This window comes from Urocampus carinirostris, chromosome 3 (assembly GCF_059441175.1).
Source record: "Urocampus carinirostris isolate Australia breed hairy pipefish chromosome 3, RoL_Ucar_1.0, whole genome shotgun sequence".
Taxonomy (NCBI): domain Eukaryota; kingdom Metazoa; phylum Chordata; class Actinopteri; order Syngnathiformes; family Syngnathidae; genus Urocampus; species Urocampus carinirostris.
Window position 1 is genome coordinate 3,223,904 of NC_142351.1, and position 19,085 is coordinate 3,242,988.

At 43.9% G+C, this 19,085-nt stretch overlaps 4 protein-coding genes across 13 annotated transcripts in view; 2 read left to right on the top strand and 2 right to left on the bottom strand.

Moving 5' to 3' along the window:
- LOC148368316 (uncharacterized) overlaps positions 1 to 19,085 on the bottom strand; it is a 310,091-nt gene that overhangs the window by 275,489 nt on the left and 15,517 nt on the right. The window lies entirely within an intron of this gene.
- Positions 1 to 19,085, top strand: part of LOC148368334 (uncharacterized) — a 113,324-nt gene that overhangs the window by 58,821 nt on the left and 35,418 nt on the right. The window lies entirely within an intron of this gene.
- Positions 1 to 19,085, bottom strand: part of LOC148368337 (uncharacterized) — a 51,893-nt gene that overhangs the window by 3,449 nt on the left and 29,359 nt on the right. Inside the window, exons 1-2 of one of the 3 annotated variants that reach the window (XM_088330290.1) lie at positions 4,210 to 4,475; positions 3,432 to 3,524 (exon numbers count right to left, since the gene is read on the bottom strand). The exons of the other annotated variants lie outside the window; for them this stretch is intronic. Of the exons in view, the coding sequence (XP_088186416.1) occupies positions 3,432 to 3,522 (91 nt within the window). The 5' untranslated portion in view covers positions 3,523 to 3,524; positions 4,210 to 4,475. Of the gene's footprint in view, positions 1 to 3,431; positions 3,525 to 4,209; positions 4,476 to 19,085 lie in introns of those variants that run through there. 3 annotated transcript variants of the gene reach the window in all.
- LOC148368338 (general transcription factor II-I repeat domain-containing protein 2A-like) lies at positions 5,321 to 17,182 on the top strand. Of its 5 annotated transcripts, XM_088330317.1 has the most exons (4): positions 5,528 to 5,578; positions 6,670 to 6,762; positions 9,239 to 9,846; positions 13,467 to 15,541. In XM_088330317.1, the coding sequence occupies exons 3-4, from the start codon at positions 9,408 to 9,410 to the stop codon at positions 14,798 to 14,800; spliced, it is 1,773 nt and encodes a 590-aa protein (XP_088186443.1). In that variant the 5' UTR covers positions 5,528 to 5,578; positions 6,670 to 6,762; positions 9,239 to 9,407; the 3' UTR covers positions 14,801 to 15,541. The 5 variants fall into 5 exon arrangements, with proteins under 5 accessions (XP_088186444.1, XP_088186443.1, XP_088186445.1 ...); XM_088330318.1 differs by lacking the exon at positions 9,239 to 9,846 and having other exon boundaries at positions 5,321 to 5,578; XM_088330319.1 differs by lacking the exons at positions 5,528 to 5,578; positions 6,670 to 6,762 and adding an exon at positions 15,903 to 17,182 and having other exon boundaries at positions 8,907 to 9,846; positions 13,467 to 13,817.

Below are 19,085 nucleotides of genomic sequence, written 5' to 3' on the forward strand. Positions count from 1 at the left end.
CACTCGGTGCATCCAGCCAAGCCGAGAAAAAGCCAAAGATGTTCGCCGCCTAGGAAAAAGTGAGTTTAAAAGCAGGAAATAGCGAGAGTCCGACAATACGGCCGGAAGGAAGAGAGGAACGTCCGCAAAACTGCCGCAATCTCTTTCAGGAAAGATGCCAAAAGGCTCGTCAAGAAGAAGAAAATGGAAAATGCGGCGCTTATTCGGATCCGCCGTCGGAAGGCCGAGAAAATCGGCCCAGATGAAAACGTAATCCCGGGTTCAAAGTTCAATTTGCTTTGTTTAACAAGAATCTCTCTCTCTCACCGTATTCCATATGGTGTACTGTATTGTACTGTATACAGGGGAAGTGTACTGCAAAGGGTTTTTCTTTTTTGAAGGGGCGTGGCTACTTTGCAGATTTTCACTTTTCGCGGGTGGTTTTGGTCCCCATTAAACCGCGATCACCGAGGTCCCACTGTATTTGAGACTGAGAGGTCGCTGGTTCGCGCCTCGGCCGAGTCATACCTAAGACTTATAAAATGGGTTGGCGGCGCCCTCTGTTGGCTGCGGCTGCATCGGCTCGCTACAACGGGTCAGGTGTAATCGACCTTTCGTTCTGTGTACATTGTTACACAGGATGACAATACAAGGAAATTATTATTATAATTATTTTTGTATTGCCCAGGGGCAATTAGGGGCTGAGAATTTTTGCAAAGTTCATCCATAAGTTTAGTCTTCTTGCAATCAAATGTTATTTGTGTTTATGGAAAGTATTGTTTACATAGTCTAGGTATCAAAAATATAGATGTTTAAAAAGAGCACTGAAGCAAAACGTCTGCTTGAAATGCATCATTTTGCAAGGAGCCATTTTTCTCAGAAGTTTTCCGGGAAACAAGAATATTTTTCAGAAAACTTGGCAAATCAACTGTTGTCACAAAACGTAGGTAAGGCAGAAACTGTGACGGGAGCGACGGGAGGGGGTGTTTTTAAAGGTTGAGTGCGACTTTTTCAAACTTAATCCTTACTCGGGACTTGAAGCCAAGAGATGGCAGTCCATTTATTTCATTACGCTCAAATGAACTTTTTTTCTTCATATTTTAGGAGATTTGTTCCTGTTTGGCCTAATAAAAATAACATTCCAGCATAAAGGCGCAATGGAAAAGCGCACGAGGGCTCTTTAAACTCAATGGAGCATTGCTCACACGTTCTTAATAGAGAAAAGTCCGCGTGGTCGTGTCAAATCCGCACGCACGCGAATAAAGCAAAAGCGTCACTAAAAGAACTTCAAAATATACGTCTTTGAAAAGAATCAGCCAGGGAGACACCCTTATACTACTCCACAGCCGAACCTTAGATGTCGAGTAGTCATGTGCCCGTCTGTGCCCGCAGAGTATTTCAGAAGAGCGCTTCGTGCGGCGCCAGCCGATGTGTGTGTCGATGACGTTCGAAGCCCCGCCAAACGCGTGTGCGGAGAGTGATTCGCTAGCAAAGAGTGTCGTTTGAAGAAAAGTGCCAGAGTAACGCAAGATTGACGCCCCGATATTTGATTGCACGCACCGACCACGTTATAAATGATTCTGTCAACAAGATGGCGTCATCGAGGACATGATTCATCTTAAAGCAGACAACGCGTGTGTGAAACATTTGCCTGCAGGGCTTCACTGCTTTATGGGGCTTCATTGTGTCAAGACTTAACTGTCAAGGATGTTGCAGAAACCACAGAGAGCAACCTTGTCTGTTCAACCAGAAAGTAAGCTACAGTGAAGAAAAGAAGTATTTGATCATCTGAGTATTGTTTCGAATTCTGACCCAGAAAGACCTGTTGGTCCGCCCATGAGAAGTCCACCCGCGCTCCATGTATCATCCTGAATCAGATGAACCCGTTTGAGGTCGTCGGCTGCATAAAAACCCAAGTCCACCCCACGAAATGAGTAAGACTTGAACCAGTAACATGGCGAAAACCAAAGAGCCGTCCAAAGACACCGAAGACACAATTGCACACCTCCAGAAGGCCGGAAAGGGCTACAGAGCAATTGCCAAGCAGCTTGGTGACAAAAGGTCCACTGTTGGAGCAATCGTTAGAAAATGGGAGAAGCTGAACATGACGGTCGATCTCATTCGGAGAGACCACCTCGTGGGGTCTCAGTGATTCTGAGAACGGTGACGAATCTGCCCGGAACTACACGACACGAGTTGGTCAATGACTTGAAAAGAGCCGGGACCGCCGTTTCCAAGGTTACTGCAGGAAATACACAAAGACTTCAGGATTTGAAATCACGTATGGCACCAAAGGTTCCCCTGCTTAAACCAGTACATGCCAAGGCCCGTCTTCAGTTTGCATATGACCGTTTGGATGATGCGGAGGAGTCACGGGAGAAGGTTTTGTGGTCAGGAGACCAAAATAGTACATGTTGGTCATAATGCTACTAAGCGTCTTTGGAGGAAGAATGAAGAGAACGATCATAAGACCACCATCCCTATTGTGAAAAATGGAGGTGACAACATCATGCTTTGGGGTTTATTTTTTTGCTCGTGGGACAGGACGAGTGCACTGCATTAAAGAGAGGATGACTGGGGCCGTGTATTGTGAGATTATGGGGAACAACCTCCTCTCCGCAGTCAGAGCGTTGAAGACGGGTCGTGGCTGGGTCTTCCGACACAACAATGACCCGAAAGCAGCCAGGAAAACCAAGGAATGGCTCTGTAAGAAAAATATCAAGGTTCTCGCATGGCCCAGCCCATATCCAGACCAGAAACCAATCGAAAATCTTTGGAGGCAGCTCAAACTCTATGTTTTTCAGCGACAGCCCGGAAACCTGACTGATCTAGAGAAGATCTGCGTGGAGGAGTGGGCAAAAAATCTCCGGCAGTGTGTGCAAACCTGGTGAAAGACTACGGGAAACGTTTGACCTCTGTAATAGCCGACAAAGGCTACCGTACCAAATATCAACATTCATTTTCTCTGGTCAGCACGGCGGTGCAGTGGTTAGAGCGTGTGCGGCACAGTTCTGAGGTCATGGGAACCTCCTGCGTGGGTTCAAATCCAGCTACTACTGTGCAGAGTTTGCATGTTCTCCTCGTGCACTCCAGTGTCCTCCCACATTCCAAAGACATGCATTTCAGGTGAATTGCCCGGTCCAAATTGTCCCTCGGTGTGAATGAGTCGTCTTTCCCCGTCTGCCCTGCGATTGGCTGGCAACCGGTTCAGGGTGTCTCCTGCTCACTCCCCGGAGATGGCTAGGATGGGGTCCAGCCCCCCTGCGACCCTAATAAGGTGAAGCGATACAGCTTATGAGATGAGGTTTTCTCAGGTGTTCAAATACTTCTTTTCTTCACTGTATATATTTTGAAAGAATGAGCAGGACAGAAGGCCGGACCTTATTCCAAAGGAAAGTACGGTGGACGTCGACGGCCAAATATCTCGGATTGCGCAAAGTAAAACCACCAACCTGCTCTGTTCAACACAATTCGGAGTATCTTGTAAACAGTTCCTGGACACTCTGGTTCTTGCCACGCAGGAGGAAGACATTCTTCACCCATGTCTGCAACACACAAGTCAAATCGCATTTTTTTGTGACGCCTTTACTCACAGAAACTCACAAAATGCACTGAACACCATTGTATCATCAACCTGATCTGAAAGCTACAAGAGGGCAAGGAAACACTCAAAAAAGGTCAGGATGCGCAAAATGAAGAAACCTTGGGAAAGGACCGCACGTGTGGTCATCCCCCTTCCAGGATGACCAAGCGGATATGGATGTTGCAAGGGCCTTAGTACATAATACACGGTCAACCTCAAAATTTAATATAAACGAAGTCATGGAAACAGGGTTCATACATACTTCACAAGTACTCTCATAGCCATGATCAAAGCCAGCAGAAAAGCTAATGTTGTGACTGATTCATTTGCGGAAACTGTAATCATAAAAACCTCATCATCCGGTCCGGCGTGAATGTGGATCTTTGGTGGGACAAGTACACCGCGGTTACATATAAAAGCAGAAAAATGAGCAACTCGCCGCAGCACTGGTGCGGGCCGCCATGTTGGATCCAATCCAAAGCTCAATTGAAATGGCCATGCACTTTTTGTTTGAAGTCATGTTGGCATTTCGCATTTGTTTTATCAGGGAACTATTGAAGTTTTGATTCGACTTCATACGAGTTGTAGCTCAATTTAATTTGATTCCCTAGACTTTAGGTTTTGTAGGAGAAGCGAAAATGACGGACCTTCCCCGAGCTGCTTGGAAAAAGCGTCGGGTCGTCGACATTCTCGCTCGCTCTACTCTTTGGCTCCCCGAAGCTTCTCTTGAAAAGGTCCTTCCCCACTGGAGCACATTCTCTCCGAATTTCAACGAAAAATTGCTCCAACTCGGCAGTAGAAAGGACCACAAAGTGATACTGGTGTCGAGTTGACGTCGATTGAAGTCGACTAGAGCACTTTCTCCACATTCTATTGTTCGGCAGCCATGACACCTTCTCCTTCGAAACACTGCCGCAATGGATTGTGGGTACAGGTGGGACGGATCACACGCTGCGTTCACGAAAATGGGTGTTTCAGGAGATCCTACTAGATACGACCGAAAAGCGTCTCCAAAATGTGGAAAGTCGGGGCTTTCTGACCCCCAACCGGGGAAATGTGATTAGAAAGACACTTGAGATGGGAAGTCCGAGTTGTTAAGTTGGGGTACATAGCCTTTCTCCTGGTCGGAGGTTTGAAAACTCGATTGTCGTCTTTTCGGGAACGCAGCAACTCTGTTACACCGACAAAAAAAACAAAAAAACAAAAAAAATCACAACCATTTTTGTACCATGGATGGTATCTACGATAGGAAAACGCAAAAAAACGCGGCATGCGTAATGGCGTCACACAAACGGAAAACATCTTACCGCAATATCACGAGTAATAGCGCTCTTAAATCGACAAAACTTCACAAGCCCTCTTTGTCTGTTTCTCCCCTTTTTCAACGTACATGCATTCAAATGCTCGTTTTCCCCCTTTTCAAACTACATTGCCTTCAAATGCGCGTTCAGCTGGCGAATATCGACATTTTGGCGCCGACCTATCCATTATGCTAGTTTGTTTCTGTTGCTGCGTTCCCAAAAAGACGACAACTGAGTTGTCAAACCTCCGACCAGGAGAAAGGCTATGTACCCCAACTTTGCAACTGGAACCTCCCACCTCAAGTGTCCTTCTAATCACATTTCCCCGGTTGGGGGTTAAAAAACATTTTTGAGACGTTTTTCGGTCGTATCTGGTAGGATCTCCCGAAACACCCATTTTCGTGAACGCATCATGCGATATGTGCCACTTGTACCCACAATCCATTGCGACGGGGTTTCGAAGGAGAAGGTGTCATGGCTGCCGAACAATAGAATGTGGAGAAAGACCTCTAGTCGACTTCAAACGACGTCAACTCGACTCAAGTTTTGCTTTGTGTTACTTTTTAATCCTGAGTTGGATCGATTTTTCGTTGGAATTCGGAGATAATGTGCTCCAGTGGGGAAGAAACTTTTCAAGAGAAGCTTCGGGGAGCCAAAGAGGAGAGCGAGCGAGAATGTCGACGACCCGACGCTTTTTCCAAGCAGCTCGGGGAAGGTCCGTCATTTTTGCTTCTCCTACAAAACCTAAAATGTAGGAAATCAAAAGGAATTTTGAAGTCCCATCAAAACTTCAATAGTTCCCCGATTAAACAAATGCGAAATGCCAACATGACTTCAAACAAAAAGTGCATGGCCATTTCAATTGAGCTTTGGATTGGATCCAACATGGCGGCCCGCACCAATGCTGCGGCGAGTTGCTCATTTTTCTGCTTTTATATGTAACCGCGGTGTACTTGTCCCACCAAAGATCCACATTCACGCCGGACCGGATGATGAGGTTTTTATGATTCCAGTTTCTGCAAATGAATGAGTCACAACATTAGCTTTTCTGCTGGCTTTGATCTCAGTAGCAGCTCTCTCTGAAGACTACCCAAAGCATATCAAAGAGCTTTCTTTACCATTAACATGAAATACATTGGCTGGCAACCAGTCCAGGGTGTCCCCTGCCCACTGCCCGATGATTGCTGGGATGGGCTCCAGCATGCCCGCGACCCTACTGGGGATAAGCGGTGCAGCTGATGAGATGAGACATTTTAGAATCTAACAATAGATTTGTACATCCATTTTAACTAGAGATCGTACAGCGGATTTTTAACGTTTACAATGAATTCAACATATTTTACTTTAGTCTGAATTTTAACCACCATCATCCTTTCTAATATATATGATAAAATAGAAATAAAAACAAAAAAGAGTATAAAAACGGGTAGAATTTACCTGCAAATAATGGAGTCACATTAGCTTTTCTGCTGGCTTTGATCTCTTTGATCATGGCTATGAGAATACTTGTAAAGTGTGTATGTTTCCATGACTTCCTTTATATTTAATGTTGAGGTTGACCGTGTATTACGCGCTAAGGCCCTTGCAACATCCATATCCGCCTGGTCATCCTGGAAGGGGGATGACCCCATATGCGGTCCCTTCCCAAAGTTTCTTCATTTTGCTTATCCTGACCTTTTTTGAGTGTTTCCTTGCCCTCTTGTAGCTTTCAGATCAGGTTGATGTTACAATGGTGTTCTGGGAATTTTGTGATTTTCTGTGAGTAAAGGTGTCATAAATAAATGCGATTTGACCTATGTTTTTCAGACATCGGTGAAGACCATCTTCCTCCTGCGTGGCAGGAACCAGAGTGTCCAGGAACTGTTTACAAGATACTCCAAATTGTGTTGAACATAGCAGGTTGGTCGTTTTACTTTCTGCAACACGAGATATTTATCTATTCTATATTTGGCCGTCGACGTCCACCGTACTTTCCTTTCGAATAAGGTCCAGCCTTCTGTCTCGCTCATTCTTTCAAAATAGATACAGTGAAGAAAAGAAGTATTTGAACACCTAGGGTCGCGGGGGGGCTGGACCCCATCCTCGCCATCTCCGGGGAGTGGGCAGGGGGCACCCTGAACCGATCGACAGCCAATCGCAGGGCACACTGGGAAAGACGAAACATTCACACCGAGGGACAATTTGGAGCGGCCAATTCACCTGAAATGCATGTCTTTGGAATGTGGGAGGAAATTGGAGTGCACAGGGAGAACATACAAACTCTGCACCATAGTGGCAGGATTTGAACCCACGCAGGAGGTTCCCATGACCTCAGAACTGTTCCGTACACGCTCTTACCACTGCACCGCCGTGCTGACCAGAGAAAATGAATGTTGATATTTGGTACGGCACCCTTGGTCTGCTATTACAGAGGTCAAACGTTTCCTGTAGTCTTTCACCAACTTTGCACACACTGCCGGAGATTTCTTGGCCCACTCCTCCACGCAGATCTTCTTTAGATCAGTCAGGTTCCTGGGCTGTCGCTGAAAAACATAGAGTTTGAGCTGCCTCAAGATTTTCGATTGGTTTCAGGTCTGGGGACGGGCTGGGCCATGCGAGAACCTTGATATTTTTCTTACAGAGCCATTCCTTGGTTTGCCTGGCTGCGCGCTTCGGGTCATTGTCGTGTCGGAAGACCCAGCCACGACCCGTCTGAGGAGAGGAGGTTGTTCCCCTAAATCTCACAATACACGGCCCCAGTCATCCTCTCTTTAATGCAGTGCACTCGTCCTGTCCCATGAGCAAAAAAAAAAACCCAAAGCATGATGTTATCACCCCCATTTTTCACAGTAGGAATGGTGGTCTTCTGACCGTTCTCTTCATTCTTCTTCCTCCAAAGACGCTTAGTAGCATTATGACCAAAAAGTTCTATTTTGGTCTCCTGACCACAAAACCTTCTCCTGTGACTCCTGTGCATCATCCAAACGGTCATACGCAAACTGAAGACGGGTCTTGACATGTACTGGTTTAAGCAGGGGAACCTTTGGTGCCATGCATGATTTCAAATCATGACGTCTTTGTGTATTTCCTGCAGTAACCTTGACCAACTCCTGTTGTGTAGTTCCGGGCAGATTCATCACCGTTCTCAGAAACATTGAGACCCCACGCGGTGGTCTCTCCGAATGAGATCGACCGTCATGTTTAGCTTCTCCCATTTTCTAACGATTGCTCCAACAGTGGACCTTTTGTCACCAAGCTGCTTGGCAATTGCTCTGTAGCCCTTTCCGGACTTATGGAGGTGTGCAATCGTGTCTCCGGTGTCTTTGGACGGCTCTTTGGTCTTTGCCATGTTACTAGTTCAAGTCTTACTTATTGCGTGGGGTGGACTTGTGCAGCCGACGACCTCAAACGGGTTCATCTGATTCAGGATGATACATGGAGTGCGGGTGGACTTCTCATGGGCGGACCAACAGGTCTTTCTGGGTCAGAATTCTAGACGATACTCAGATGTTCAAATACTTATTTGCAGCTGTTCAAACAAATCGTTCTAAAATGCATTGTGATTTCTGAAATGTTCTTTTTAGTTGATCTCTCTCACTGTGGACATGCACCGACGATGACAATTTCAGACCCCTCCATGATTTCTAAGCAGGAATAGCAAAACAGTAGGGTGTTCAAATACTTCTTTTCTTCACTGTAGCTTACTTTCTGGTTAAACAGACAAGGTTGCTCTCTGTGGTTTCTGCAACATCCTTGACAGTTAAGTCAAGTCAAGTCATTTTTATTTGTATAGCCCTTAATCACAAAGAGTCTCAAAGGGCTTCACAGGTTATTACACAGACTATATTACACAGACTATTTTTCAGACTATTATTACACCATCCCCTGCTCTGGAACCAACATGAGGGCAAGAAAAACTCAAAAAACCTCAACATGACAAAAATGAAGAAACCGCACATGTGGTATCCCCCTTCCAGGATTACCAGAGAGCAAAGGATGTTGCAATCCCAAATAATGCAGAGATGTTTTCCACGAAGTATAGATTATTCATATGCTATAGCAGGTGTCACCAACACGGTGCCCGCGGGCACCCGGTCGCCCGCAAGGACCACATGAGTCGCCCGCGGGCCTGTTCCAAAAATAGCACATCTCATAGAGAGCTGCGTCTAAAAATTAATTTTGTTCTGTTGCTATTATTTTTTTAATCACACTTGTATGTATATAGATTTAAAAAATACTATCTTAAAAATACTTTAAGGTTAACGCGCACAATATTTACCTATGGGCAGTAAAGTAGAGCTTGTGGGATGTGGAGAGTAAGCTAGCGGGCGCTGTATGCACTTTCGTACCCCAAAAACATGGCAGAAAAAAGAAAGAAAACGTATCTCTTTCACAGTGAATGGGAAGAGGAGTTCTTTTTTACGACTGTAAAAGAAACCTGCGTGTGTCTGATTTGCGGGACGACCGTGGCGACAGCAAAACGGCACAATGTGGAGAGACATTTCGTGCAGAAAAAGGTGCCATTGGAAAAGCTGGTAGCGGTGACAACAGACGGGGCTCCTGCTATGGTCGGCCGACAGACAGGTTTCATCGCTCACTGTAAACGTGACCCAGACTTCCCCAAATATCTGCATTACCATTGCATCATTCACCAGCAGGCGTTGTGTGCGAAAGTGATCGGCTTTGGGCACGTGATGACTCCCGTTGTGAAAATCATAAACAACATCCGCTCCAAAGCAAAACAGCACAGGATTTTCAAGGTACTATTAGAGGAGATGTCAGCAGAATATGGGGACCTACTGCTACACACAGAAATCAGATGGCTCAGCAGAGGACGAGTTTTGCATCGTTTTTTGTCTCTTTTGCGTGAAATCAAAGAGTTCATGCAGTCCAAAGGCGAAGATGTCTCACTGCTAGAGGACACAGAGTGGACACTTGACCTTGCATTTTTGGTGGACATTACTGGGAAACTAAACCTCCTGAACTGCCAGCTGCAAGGCAAAGGTAAGACTGTTGTCGATATGATAAGTGCTTTAAATGCATTTAAAGCCAAAATGAATGCATTCTCTGCAGATTTACAGAGAAAAAAAGTTCTGCACTTTCCCTCTGTGCAGTCAGTGCTGAAAGACAATGCTTCTGCATCTGAGACATTTGAAAAAGTGGCAGAAAAGTACATTGAAGTAATAAACAGACTTGGGCAAGAGTTTGAGAATAGGTTTTGTGACCTTCATCAGCTTGAACCATGTGTGTTCTTCATTTCCAACCCTTTCATGAATGGGGACACAACATGCTTTGCTGAGCAGTTAAGTGCAACGTTCAACTTGGATGCTGGACAGGTGGAGATTGAAATTATAACATTGCAAAATGATCTCCATCTCAAAGCCTACCAGGCTGCACCAAACTTTTGGCGCCTTGTTGACACAGAGAAGTACAGTGGAGTATGCACAGCAGCCATGAAGGTTGCCAGCCTGTTTGGCTCAACCTATCTCTGTGAATCAGCATTTTCTGACATGAACTTCATCAAAAACAAACACAGAACACGCCTCACTGATGCACATCTGAGAGACTCACTCACAGTTGCAGTGTCAAGTTACACACCAGATTACAACACACTGGTGAACAGCATGCAATGCCAGTCTTCCCACTAACCAAGGACGGATACCAGATGTAGTCAGTGGCAACATGGTAGTGCCATGGCAAAGTTGAATTAAAATATTGAAGAATTGTGTTCAATTTAAAAGTGTGTTCATGACATTTAAAAGTTATAATTTTGTTAAACATAACACAGACTTGGCCATTAGTTCAAAATGTGAAATAAAAAATGTATTACATATTTAAAAATATGTAAGTTGATTTTGTTTAACATTACATAATTGTTAACTTTTTGAAACATGTTGCAACATAGTTCATGATTTGTTAACAGGGCATGTCAGTGGCTTGTGCAAATGGGATATTTTTTGCTAAAATGTAGTGATGTAAGTGATCATCTGAAAATGTAACAAATACTGTGATTAATAGAGATAAAGTGTTGAATATTGATATCTGTTTCCCACCTTGTTGTCATTTTTGATAATCATTGTTAGAAATCATTAACATGATCAGTGTCTTTACATAGGTGAGTATTACTAATCATTATAAATAATGTATAACTAAAGGCAAACTGAGCAAATTTGTTATTTCAGAAGAGCGTATCAAACTGGTAGCCCTTCGTATGATTCAGTAACCGTGAAGTAGCTCTCAGTTTCAAAAAGGTTGGTGACCCCTGTGCTATAGGGTAGAAGTGAGTTTTAAGCTTAGATTTAAACATTTCCACTGAAGTTTCAGATCAGATCTCAGGAGCAAAGTCTTGGCAAATGAAGCCCCATAAAGCAGTGAAGCCCTGCAGGCAAATGTTTCACACACGCGACGTCGGCTTTAAGACGAATCATGTCCTCCATGACGCCATCTCTTTGACAGAATCATTTATAACGTGGTCGGTGCGTGCAATCAAATATCGGGGCGTCAATCTTGCGTTACTCTGGCACTTTTCTTCAAACGACACTCTTTGCTAGCGAATCACTCTCCGCACACGCGTTTGGCGGGGCTTCGAACGTCATCGACACGCACATCGGCTGGCGCCGCACGAAGCGCTCCTCTGAAATACTCTGCAGGCACAGAAGGGCACATGACTACTCGACATCTAAGGTTCGGCTGTGGAGTAGTATAAGGGCGTCTCCCTGGCTGATTTTTTTCAAAGACGTCTATTTTGAAGCTCTTTTAGTGACGCTTTTGCTTTATTTGCGTGTGTGCGGATTTGACACGACCACGCGGACTTTTCTCTATTAAGAACGTGTGAGCAATGCTCCATTGAGTTCAAAGAGCCCTCTTGCGCTTTTCCATTGCGTTTTTTTACTGGAATGTTATTTTTATTAGGCCAAACAGGAACAAACCCCCCAAAATATGAAAAAAAAGTTCATTTGAGCGTAATAAGTTAAGTTTAAAACGCCGCAGTCGTTTAAACGTCGTTTAAAACTTAAGTTTGAAAACGTCGCAGTCAACCTTTAAAAACACCACCTCCCGTCGCTCCTGTCACAGTTTCTGCCTTACTTACGTTTTATTTTGTGTAAATTCCAAAATCTTTGACCGTTTCCGACGAGTGCCAGACGTTTCTCTCAAACGGGAAGTGCCGAAGTCGGCCATATTGACTCGTTTTTGATGGCCTACAGAACATCTAGCTCTGTAGCGATCCAGGCATAGGGCACACCACAAGAAAGCTTTAGCACTCATCTTTCATGAGACAACGGTTGATTTAGTCGATTAGATGACATTTCCAAGTTTTCTGAAAAATATTCTTGTTTCCTGGAAAACTTCTGAGAAAAATGTCTCCTTGCAAAAAGATGCATTTCAAGCAGACGTTTTGCTTCAGTGCTCTTTTTAAACATCTATGTTTTTGACATCTAAACAATACTTTCCATAAACACAAGGTCGCTTGGCTTGAAAAATAACATTTGATTGCAAGAAGACTAAACCTATGCATGAACTTTGCAAAAATTCTCAGCCCCTGATGTCTCGGCTGACGTGATCACACGATTCGGGTCGTCACGGTGATGGCAGGGTCCTACGATACGTCATCCCAGCGAAAGCCCTTGCTCATTATTTAGAAAGACTAAAGATTTGAATCGTTAACAGGATGTACTTATATCTTTGCTTTTCTCATCACACTGCGCGTACTTGGCATATACACCGGCGCCTACTCACCGCCATACAGACTAATACGGCAAATACAGGAACAAAACGCGGCACTGAGTGTTGGCAAATATCCGATCGAAACCACTCCTACCACCTAGTGGTCATTTCATTCCCAGAGGCCTAATACTTGCTGATCAGCAGCGCCTAAGCTTTTAGAGTTTTTTTTACGTTTTGGCACTCGGGGACAATGCTTCGAACGAGTTAAGGGCAATACAAATACAGTGGGACCTCGGTGATCGCGGTTTAATGGGGACCAAAACCACCCGCAATAAGTGAAAATCTGCCAAGTAGCGACGCCCCTTCAAAAAATAAAAACCTTTGCAGTACACCCCCCCCCCCTGTATACAGTACACCATATGGAATACGGTTAGAGAGAGAGATTCTTCTATTCTTCTATTTCCTGCTTTCGACTGGTCCGATAAACTCGCTTTTTCCTTGGCGGCGAACATCTTTGGCTTTTTCTCGGCTTGGCTGGATGCACCGAGGGATAAAGAGCGTTTCGCCAAGGGCTTCGAAAAACCTTTAGAAAATTCGCCGCGAGAAAAAGGCGAGCTCACTGCCAGCTATGGCGAGAGGCGTACCGTATAGGAGGTAAGCGCAGTTTACTGTAGCCAACGGGCCGATGGGAGTCGAGTATTCAGCGAGTGCCGGCCAATCGGCTCGCGTTGATGGCCGTATACGTGCGTTTCTTTGTGTTTTCAAATGACTCATTCTAATTGAATATTTTCTTTTCAAATGTTGTAAAATAATGTCCTTTCTAAATTGGAATATTTTTCATGATTCATTTTTGAATTTTTTGAATTGATATTATTATTATTAGTAGTATTTTTTTGTAACTATTACATGGAAGCGCGGAGTAGCGAGGTACCACTGTAAACGTGACTTGTGTCTTGCAGACGTCGGCCGAGAATATCTTGCTACTGCGCGGCAGGAACCAGAGTTGCCTGACGTTAAAACTGAGGAAGATCTGAAGCCCTATCACGTGAAGCAAGAGACAGAAGATGGGGAGCCTGTTGAGGAGGAGGACGATGATCCAGTCTTGCGAGTGACCGGGTTCCGTTCAATCGCCGAAGATCAAGGTCAACCTGAAGATAACGGTCGGCAGGAGCCCGGAAGTATCAGCTCCCGTCAACACGTGGAAACAGATGAGGACGACTCGCAGTCGGAAGGTGGTAACACATGTTCCCAGTGTGGGAAAACCTTTCGACTCAAGTCTTATCTGAAGTTGCATATGAAATTCCATGCTGGTGAGAAGCCTTTTTCTTGCTCAATTTGTGGTAAAAAATTCACCCAAAATGGGAGCTTAAAAATGCACACCAGAACCCACACTGGGCAGAAGCCTTTTTCTTGCTCGGTCTGCGGTCAAAGATTCACTAAAAGTCAAAACTTAAAAGTACACACCAGAACCCACACTGGCGAGAAGCCTTTTTCTTGCTCAGTTTGCGATAAACGATTCACTCAAAGAGGATACTTAAAAATACACATTAGATCCCACACAGGCAATAAGCCTTTTTCTTGTTCAGTTTGCGATCAAAGATTCACCCGCAATGGACAATTGAAATCACACCAACTAATCCACACTGGTGAGAAGCCTTTTTCTTGCTCAGTTTGCGATAAAAGATTCACTACAAGTGGCAACTTAAAGAGACACATTAGATCACACACTGGGGAGAAGCCTTTTGTCTGCTCAGTTTGCGGTCAAAGATTCTCTAAAAATGAGAGCTTAAAAAAGCACGGACTGTTCCACACCGGGGAGAAGCCTTTTTCCTGCACAGTTTGTGGTCAAAGATTCACTAAAAGTGAGAACTTAAAAATACACACCACAAACCACACTGGCGAGAAGCCTTTTGCATGCTCAGTTTGTGGTAAAAAATTTACCTTTCGTTGGATCTTAAAAAGACACACACTAACCCACACTAAGGAGAAGCCCTTTTCTTGCGCAGTTTGTGGTCTAAGATTTACCTTGCGCTGCGTCTTAATACGACACACACTAACCCACACTGGGGAGACGCCTTTCACCTGCTCAATTTGTGGCAAAACATTCACAGAGAAAGGGAGCTTTAAAAAACACACAATATCCCACACTGGCGAGAAGCCTTTTTCCTGCTCAGTTTGTGGAAAACGATTCTCATCTAATTGCTCTTTAAAGTCAAACCAAAAAACCCACACTGGCAAAAGGCTTTTTCCTGCTCAGATTGCGGTAAAAAATTCACCCAAAGTGGACAATTAAAACAACACACACTAATCCACACAGGGAAGAAGCCTTTTTCTTGCTCAGTTTGCTGTAAAAAATTCATTAAAAGTGCAAACTTAAAAAGACACATTAACCCACACTGGGGAGAAGCCTTTTTCATGCTCAGTTTGCGGTCAAGGATTCACTAAAACTGCGAGCTTAAAACAACACACACTAACCCACTCTGGGTAGAAGCCTTTTTCCTGCTCAGTTTGTGGAAAACTGTTCTCACAGAATGGAAACTTAAAAAGGCACCAAAAAACCCAAACTGGTGAAAAGCCTTTTTCTTGCTCAGTTTGTGGTCTAAAATTTGCCCTAAATGAGCATTTGAAATTACACCATCTAACCCACTCTGGAGAGAAGCCTTCCACCTCTTCAGTTTGAGGAAAACGATTCACACACTTTCCCACACTAACGAGAAGCCTTTTAGCTGCTCAGTTTGTGGTAAAAAATTTCACCCATAATGGACACTTGAAATTACCCCAACTAACCCACACTGGCGAGAAGCCTTCCGGCTGCTCAGTTTGTGGTAAGATATTCACACGGGGTGGGAGCCGAGAAATACACACACAAGAACCCACACTGGCTATAGAAGACTATGGCCTGCTCGGTTTGTGGTCAAAAATCCACTAAAAGATGTAACTTAAAAAACATTCAATTGGCTAAGTATCATACAGGTCGTCTATAGGAATATAACAGCCACAAAACCTTTTGCCCTCCCCTTTTGTCCATTTTGCCACCACATCAAAAAAGCCACATTCATTCACAGGAAGTGAGCAGACTCTCTAGTTGTATCATAAAGATTTGTGACCCCAAAGTCTTAATATGGATTCAAAAGATTTATGATTTAAATATGCGTCATGTTTCTTGATAGATGATCTATTTGATTGTTTGTTGAAACTTTCCCTGTTATCAATAATCTCATTAGGGTCGCGAGGGGGGCTGGAGCTTATCCCAGCCATCTCCGGGCAGTGGGCAGGGGACACCCTGAACCGGTTGCCAGCCAATTGCAGGGCACACGGTGACAGACAACTCATTCTGTCATTCCCACCTAGGGACAATTTGGAGCGGCCAATTCACATGAAATGCATGTTTTCAGAAAATGGGAGGAAACCGGAGTGCCCAGGGGAAACCCACGCAAGCACGGGGAGAACATGCAAAGTCCGCACAGGAAGTCTGGAGCTGGTTATCAATAATTATAAAAATAAGATGGCCGACAAAGATCTCTAGGGTTGTGGCCTGTTCTCACCAGAGCAACAAAGCTTGGAGAGCCCGCGGTTCTGTCCGTCCCTGTCGTCCGGATGATAGCAACCTCTGTGAGGTCCACAGCTAAAAGAGTTAAGAACACCCGGCTTTTTTCATCTTCCTGTGAGGCCATGAGCTGCTTCTCACTCACTCCTCCCTTGAGTGACTTTTTTGTTCTCAAAGGTACACATAAAGGGTGAGTGCAAGAACCTGTCTTTGGTGTTTTGGGCAAATATCCCGTGTTAGCACGCTATGAAAACAATCCCCGATCATTGAAATGAGTCCATTATCTTCAAACCGGGTTCATTGATCGGTACTGTGAACCTGTTGCATCAAATGCAATATTGCACAACCGTTACGATACCAACAGTATCACGACAATTCTGTATGTAACATGCCACATGCCGACATTTGTTGTGTAAATACCATGTCAATTATAACTATAGCCTTATCCCCCTTGTTTTATAACCTTATCTTCTCTTTTCCTTTATCTTCTTGGTCATACCTCACTATGAATGTATAAAACTGGAGTGTCATGCCCAATTTCGTTGTCACAATATGTTAGCCCATTTGTAACAATGACAATAAAGGAATATTCTGTTCTATTCTATTTCTTCCATCTTCCCCCTTGCCAACTGTAAGGGAAATTATGGTCTAAGGTTGCCCATCATACTATATTCTATACTAATACTTTTATGTATTTATATTTACTCAATAACTTTCCAAAAAGTTTTTGAGTTGCTTTTTGGAGCGAACGCCTCCAAGGTCAAGAGCACAAGCTTCCCGAGCCAAGGAACTCTGTCTCTACAAATTGGAGGCAACTGGTCATTTTCTCAAGACTCCCATCTATTTTCAAACAATGAACTTCTGTGATGTATCATTTATTTTACTCGCACGCCGTCGACCGACCAACATTATACAATGCATTGAAATATGTCTTTCCTGTCTAAACCAATCAGAATGCGCTTCGGTGCACGTGTTTTATTCTATCCGCCAATCAGAAATCTAGGAAACCGTAAAAGAAAGAGGCTGACGCTTCAGTCCGTGGGATTATATTATCATTGAAATCCAAGAACGAAATTTTGCCTCGTTTCGAGGCGCTCGCTTTGCTTTAATAAACGAGTTTGATTGTAAGTCGAAAGTCTCTTCTTTCATCCGGACACGGTTTCGACATTTTACCGGCGCCCGCCGTCGCATTTCAACACCCGGAGCTCTTTTTTTTTTTCTCGATTTTGGGTGACCAAGCCGACTCCAAGCTGCTTTTCTAACCAGAGAGTTGCCTTTAAACTTGCATTTTGATTTGAAAAAAAAGGTCATGATTACCCATGATTATACATCATGTTTGCATTGAATTGAAAAGAAGAAAGCAGTTACTCCTAATCCATTGGAGAGAGAAATACAATTCATGATCAATAATCTAACCTTCATTTTGAAAACAAAGAAGGTTTTAAATGCGATATCGCCGACTTTTGCAATATTTGTATACTCGTTTATGCTTTTTCCGTTTTGGGATGATGAGCAAGTGTTTTTGTTCAATTTTGGTGTCACCATTTTTTGCAAACGATCGTATTTTTCCAATATCCGCATATTTACTTTTCTTTTTCAAGTACCGGACAAGGGATCTTGATTTTTGATCATCCATTCTAGACTTTGAAGCGTCATTTTATGACCCTTTTTGTTACTGAAATGGGAAGTTTCCAATCTAGGAACACCGATACTTCTGGCATGAAGTTTCTTGCCTAAACGGACAAAACGCTTTGACGGAAAACTCCGAATGCTATCGGTTAATAAGTTGAAATTGGAGTTCGAGGAACGCATCGCTCCAGTACATGAAAGTTCACGATTTGAATGTTTAGCAAAAAGGTTGGAAAGAGCTGAAAGAAGAGAGAAACAACACCAGGAGAAACGAAGCAACAAACGGCAGAGCTTGGCCTCCCGTCTGGGCCTTTCCTGGGACGTTGCCCGAAGCATTTACCGTATTTTCCGCACTACGGGGTGCACCTGGTTATAGGGCGCACGCCCAATAATAGTTTTTGGTCCTATATCTTCCATAGATAAGGCGCACCAAATGATAAGGCGCTACAACGGGAACTTGGACAAAACAGTCAAATGGTTCGGTCCAACCAATTTCCCACTTAACATTCCCAAAGCTTGCAAAGAAAATACGTGTCTCAGACATGTACGGAAATATTGTTTGTACCATGTCACTCAAATGCATCGTTCCAAATATCAGTCGGAAAGTTCAAATTGTGAACCGAAACGGTAGTGAAATCAAAAACGTTTAATTTTGTTTTTGTGTCATGTTTCTTGATGGATGATGTATTTAATCTCTTGTCCGCATACAATTTTGCCTCTTCTCAACAATTATAATGATTATAATAACAAGATGGTCGACCTAGATCTTAAGGGTTGGGGCCTGTTCTCACCAGAGCCACAAAGCTTAGAGAGCCTGTGGTTCTCTCCGTCCCTGTCGTCCAGATGAGAACGGTCCCCGTGAAGTTCACTGCCAAAAGAGATAGGAAGCTTTATTTCTTCATCTTCCTGCTTGGCCATGTGCTGCTTCTCACACACACGTCTCCCCTGAGGGACTTTTTTCTCAAAGGTACACAAGAATGGTTAATGCAACAACCTGTCTTTGGTGTTTTGGGCAAATATCCGATGTTGGCAGGCTATGAAATCAGTCCCTGATTATTGAAATGAGTCTATTATCTTGCAAACAAGACCAAATTTGGTCAAAATTTCAGTGAAAAACCGAGTTTGTGGAGCTGATCCCCTTTTCTACGGCCTGGACAAAGACGAATGCACAGAAAGCCGGGTAGCAGCCAAAGGAGGGGTCCTCGGCGCACAGATCCCAGACTACAGAAATGGACTTTTCAAAGTTTCTAAGATTATTCCTATACAGTTTCGGGATCAGATGAACACATTGTACATTTATCAATAATCTCTTTGTTAGACCTGTTAGCAATTAGCACTTTGATGGGGTAAATCCTATGAAATATTTTGAACAACATTTCTCTTTGTTTCTAAATAAGTAGCA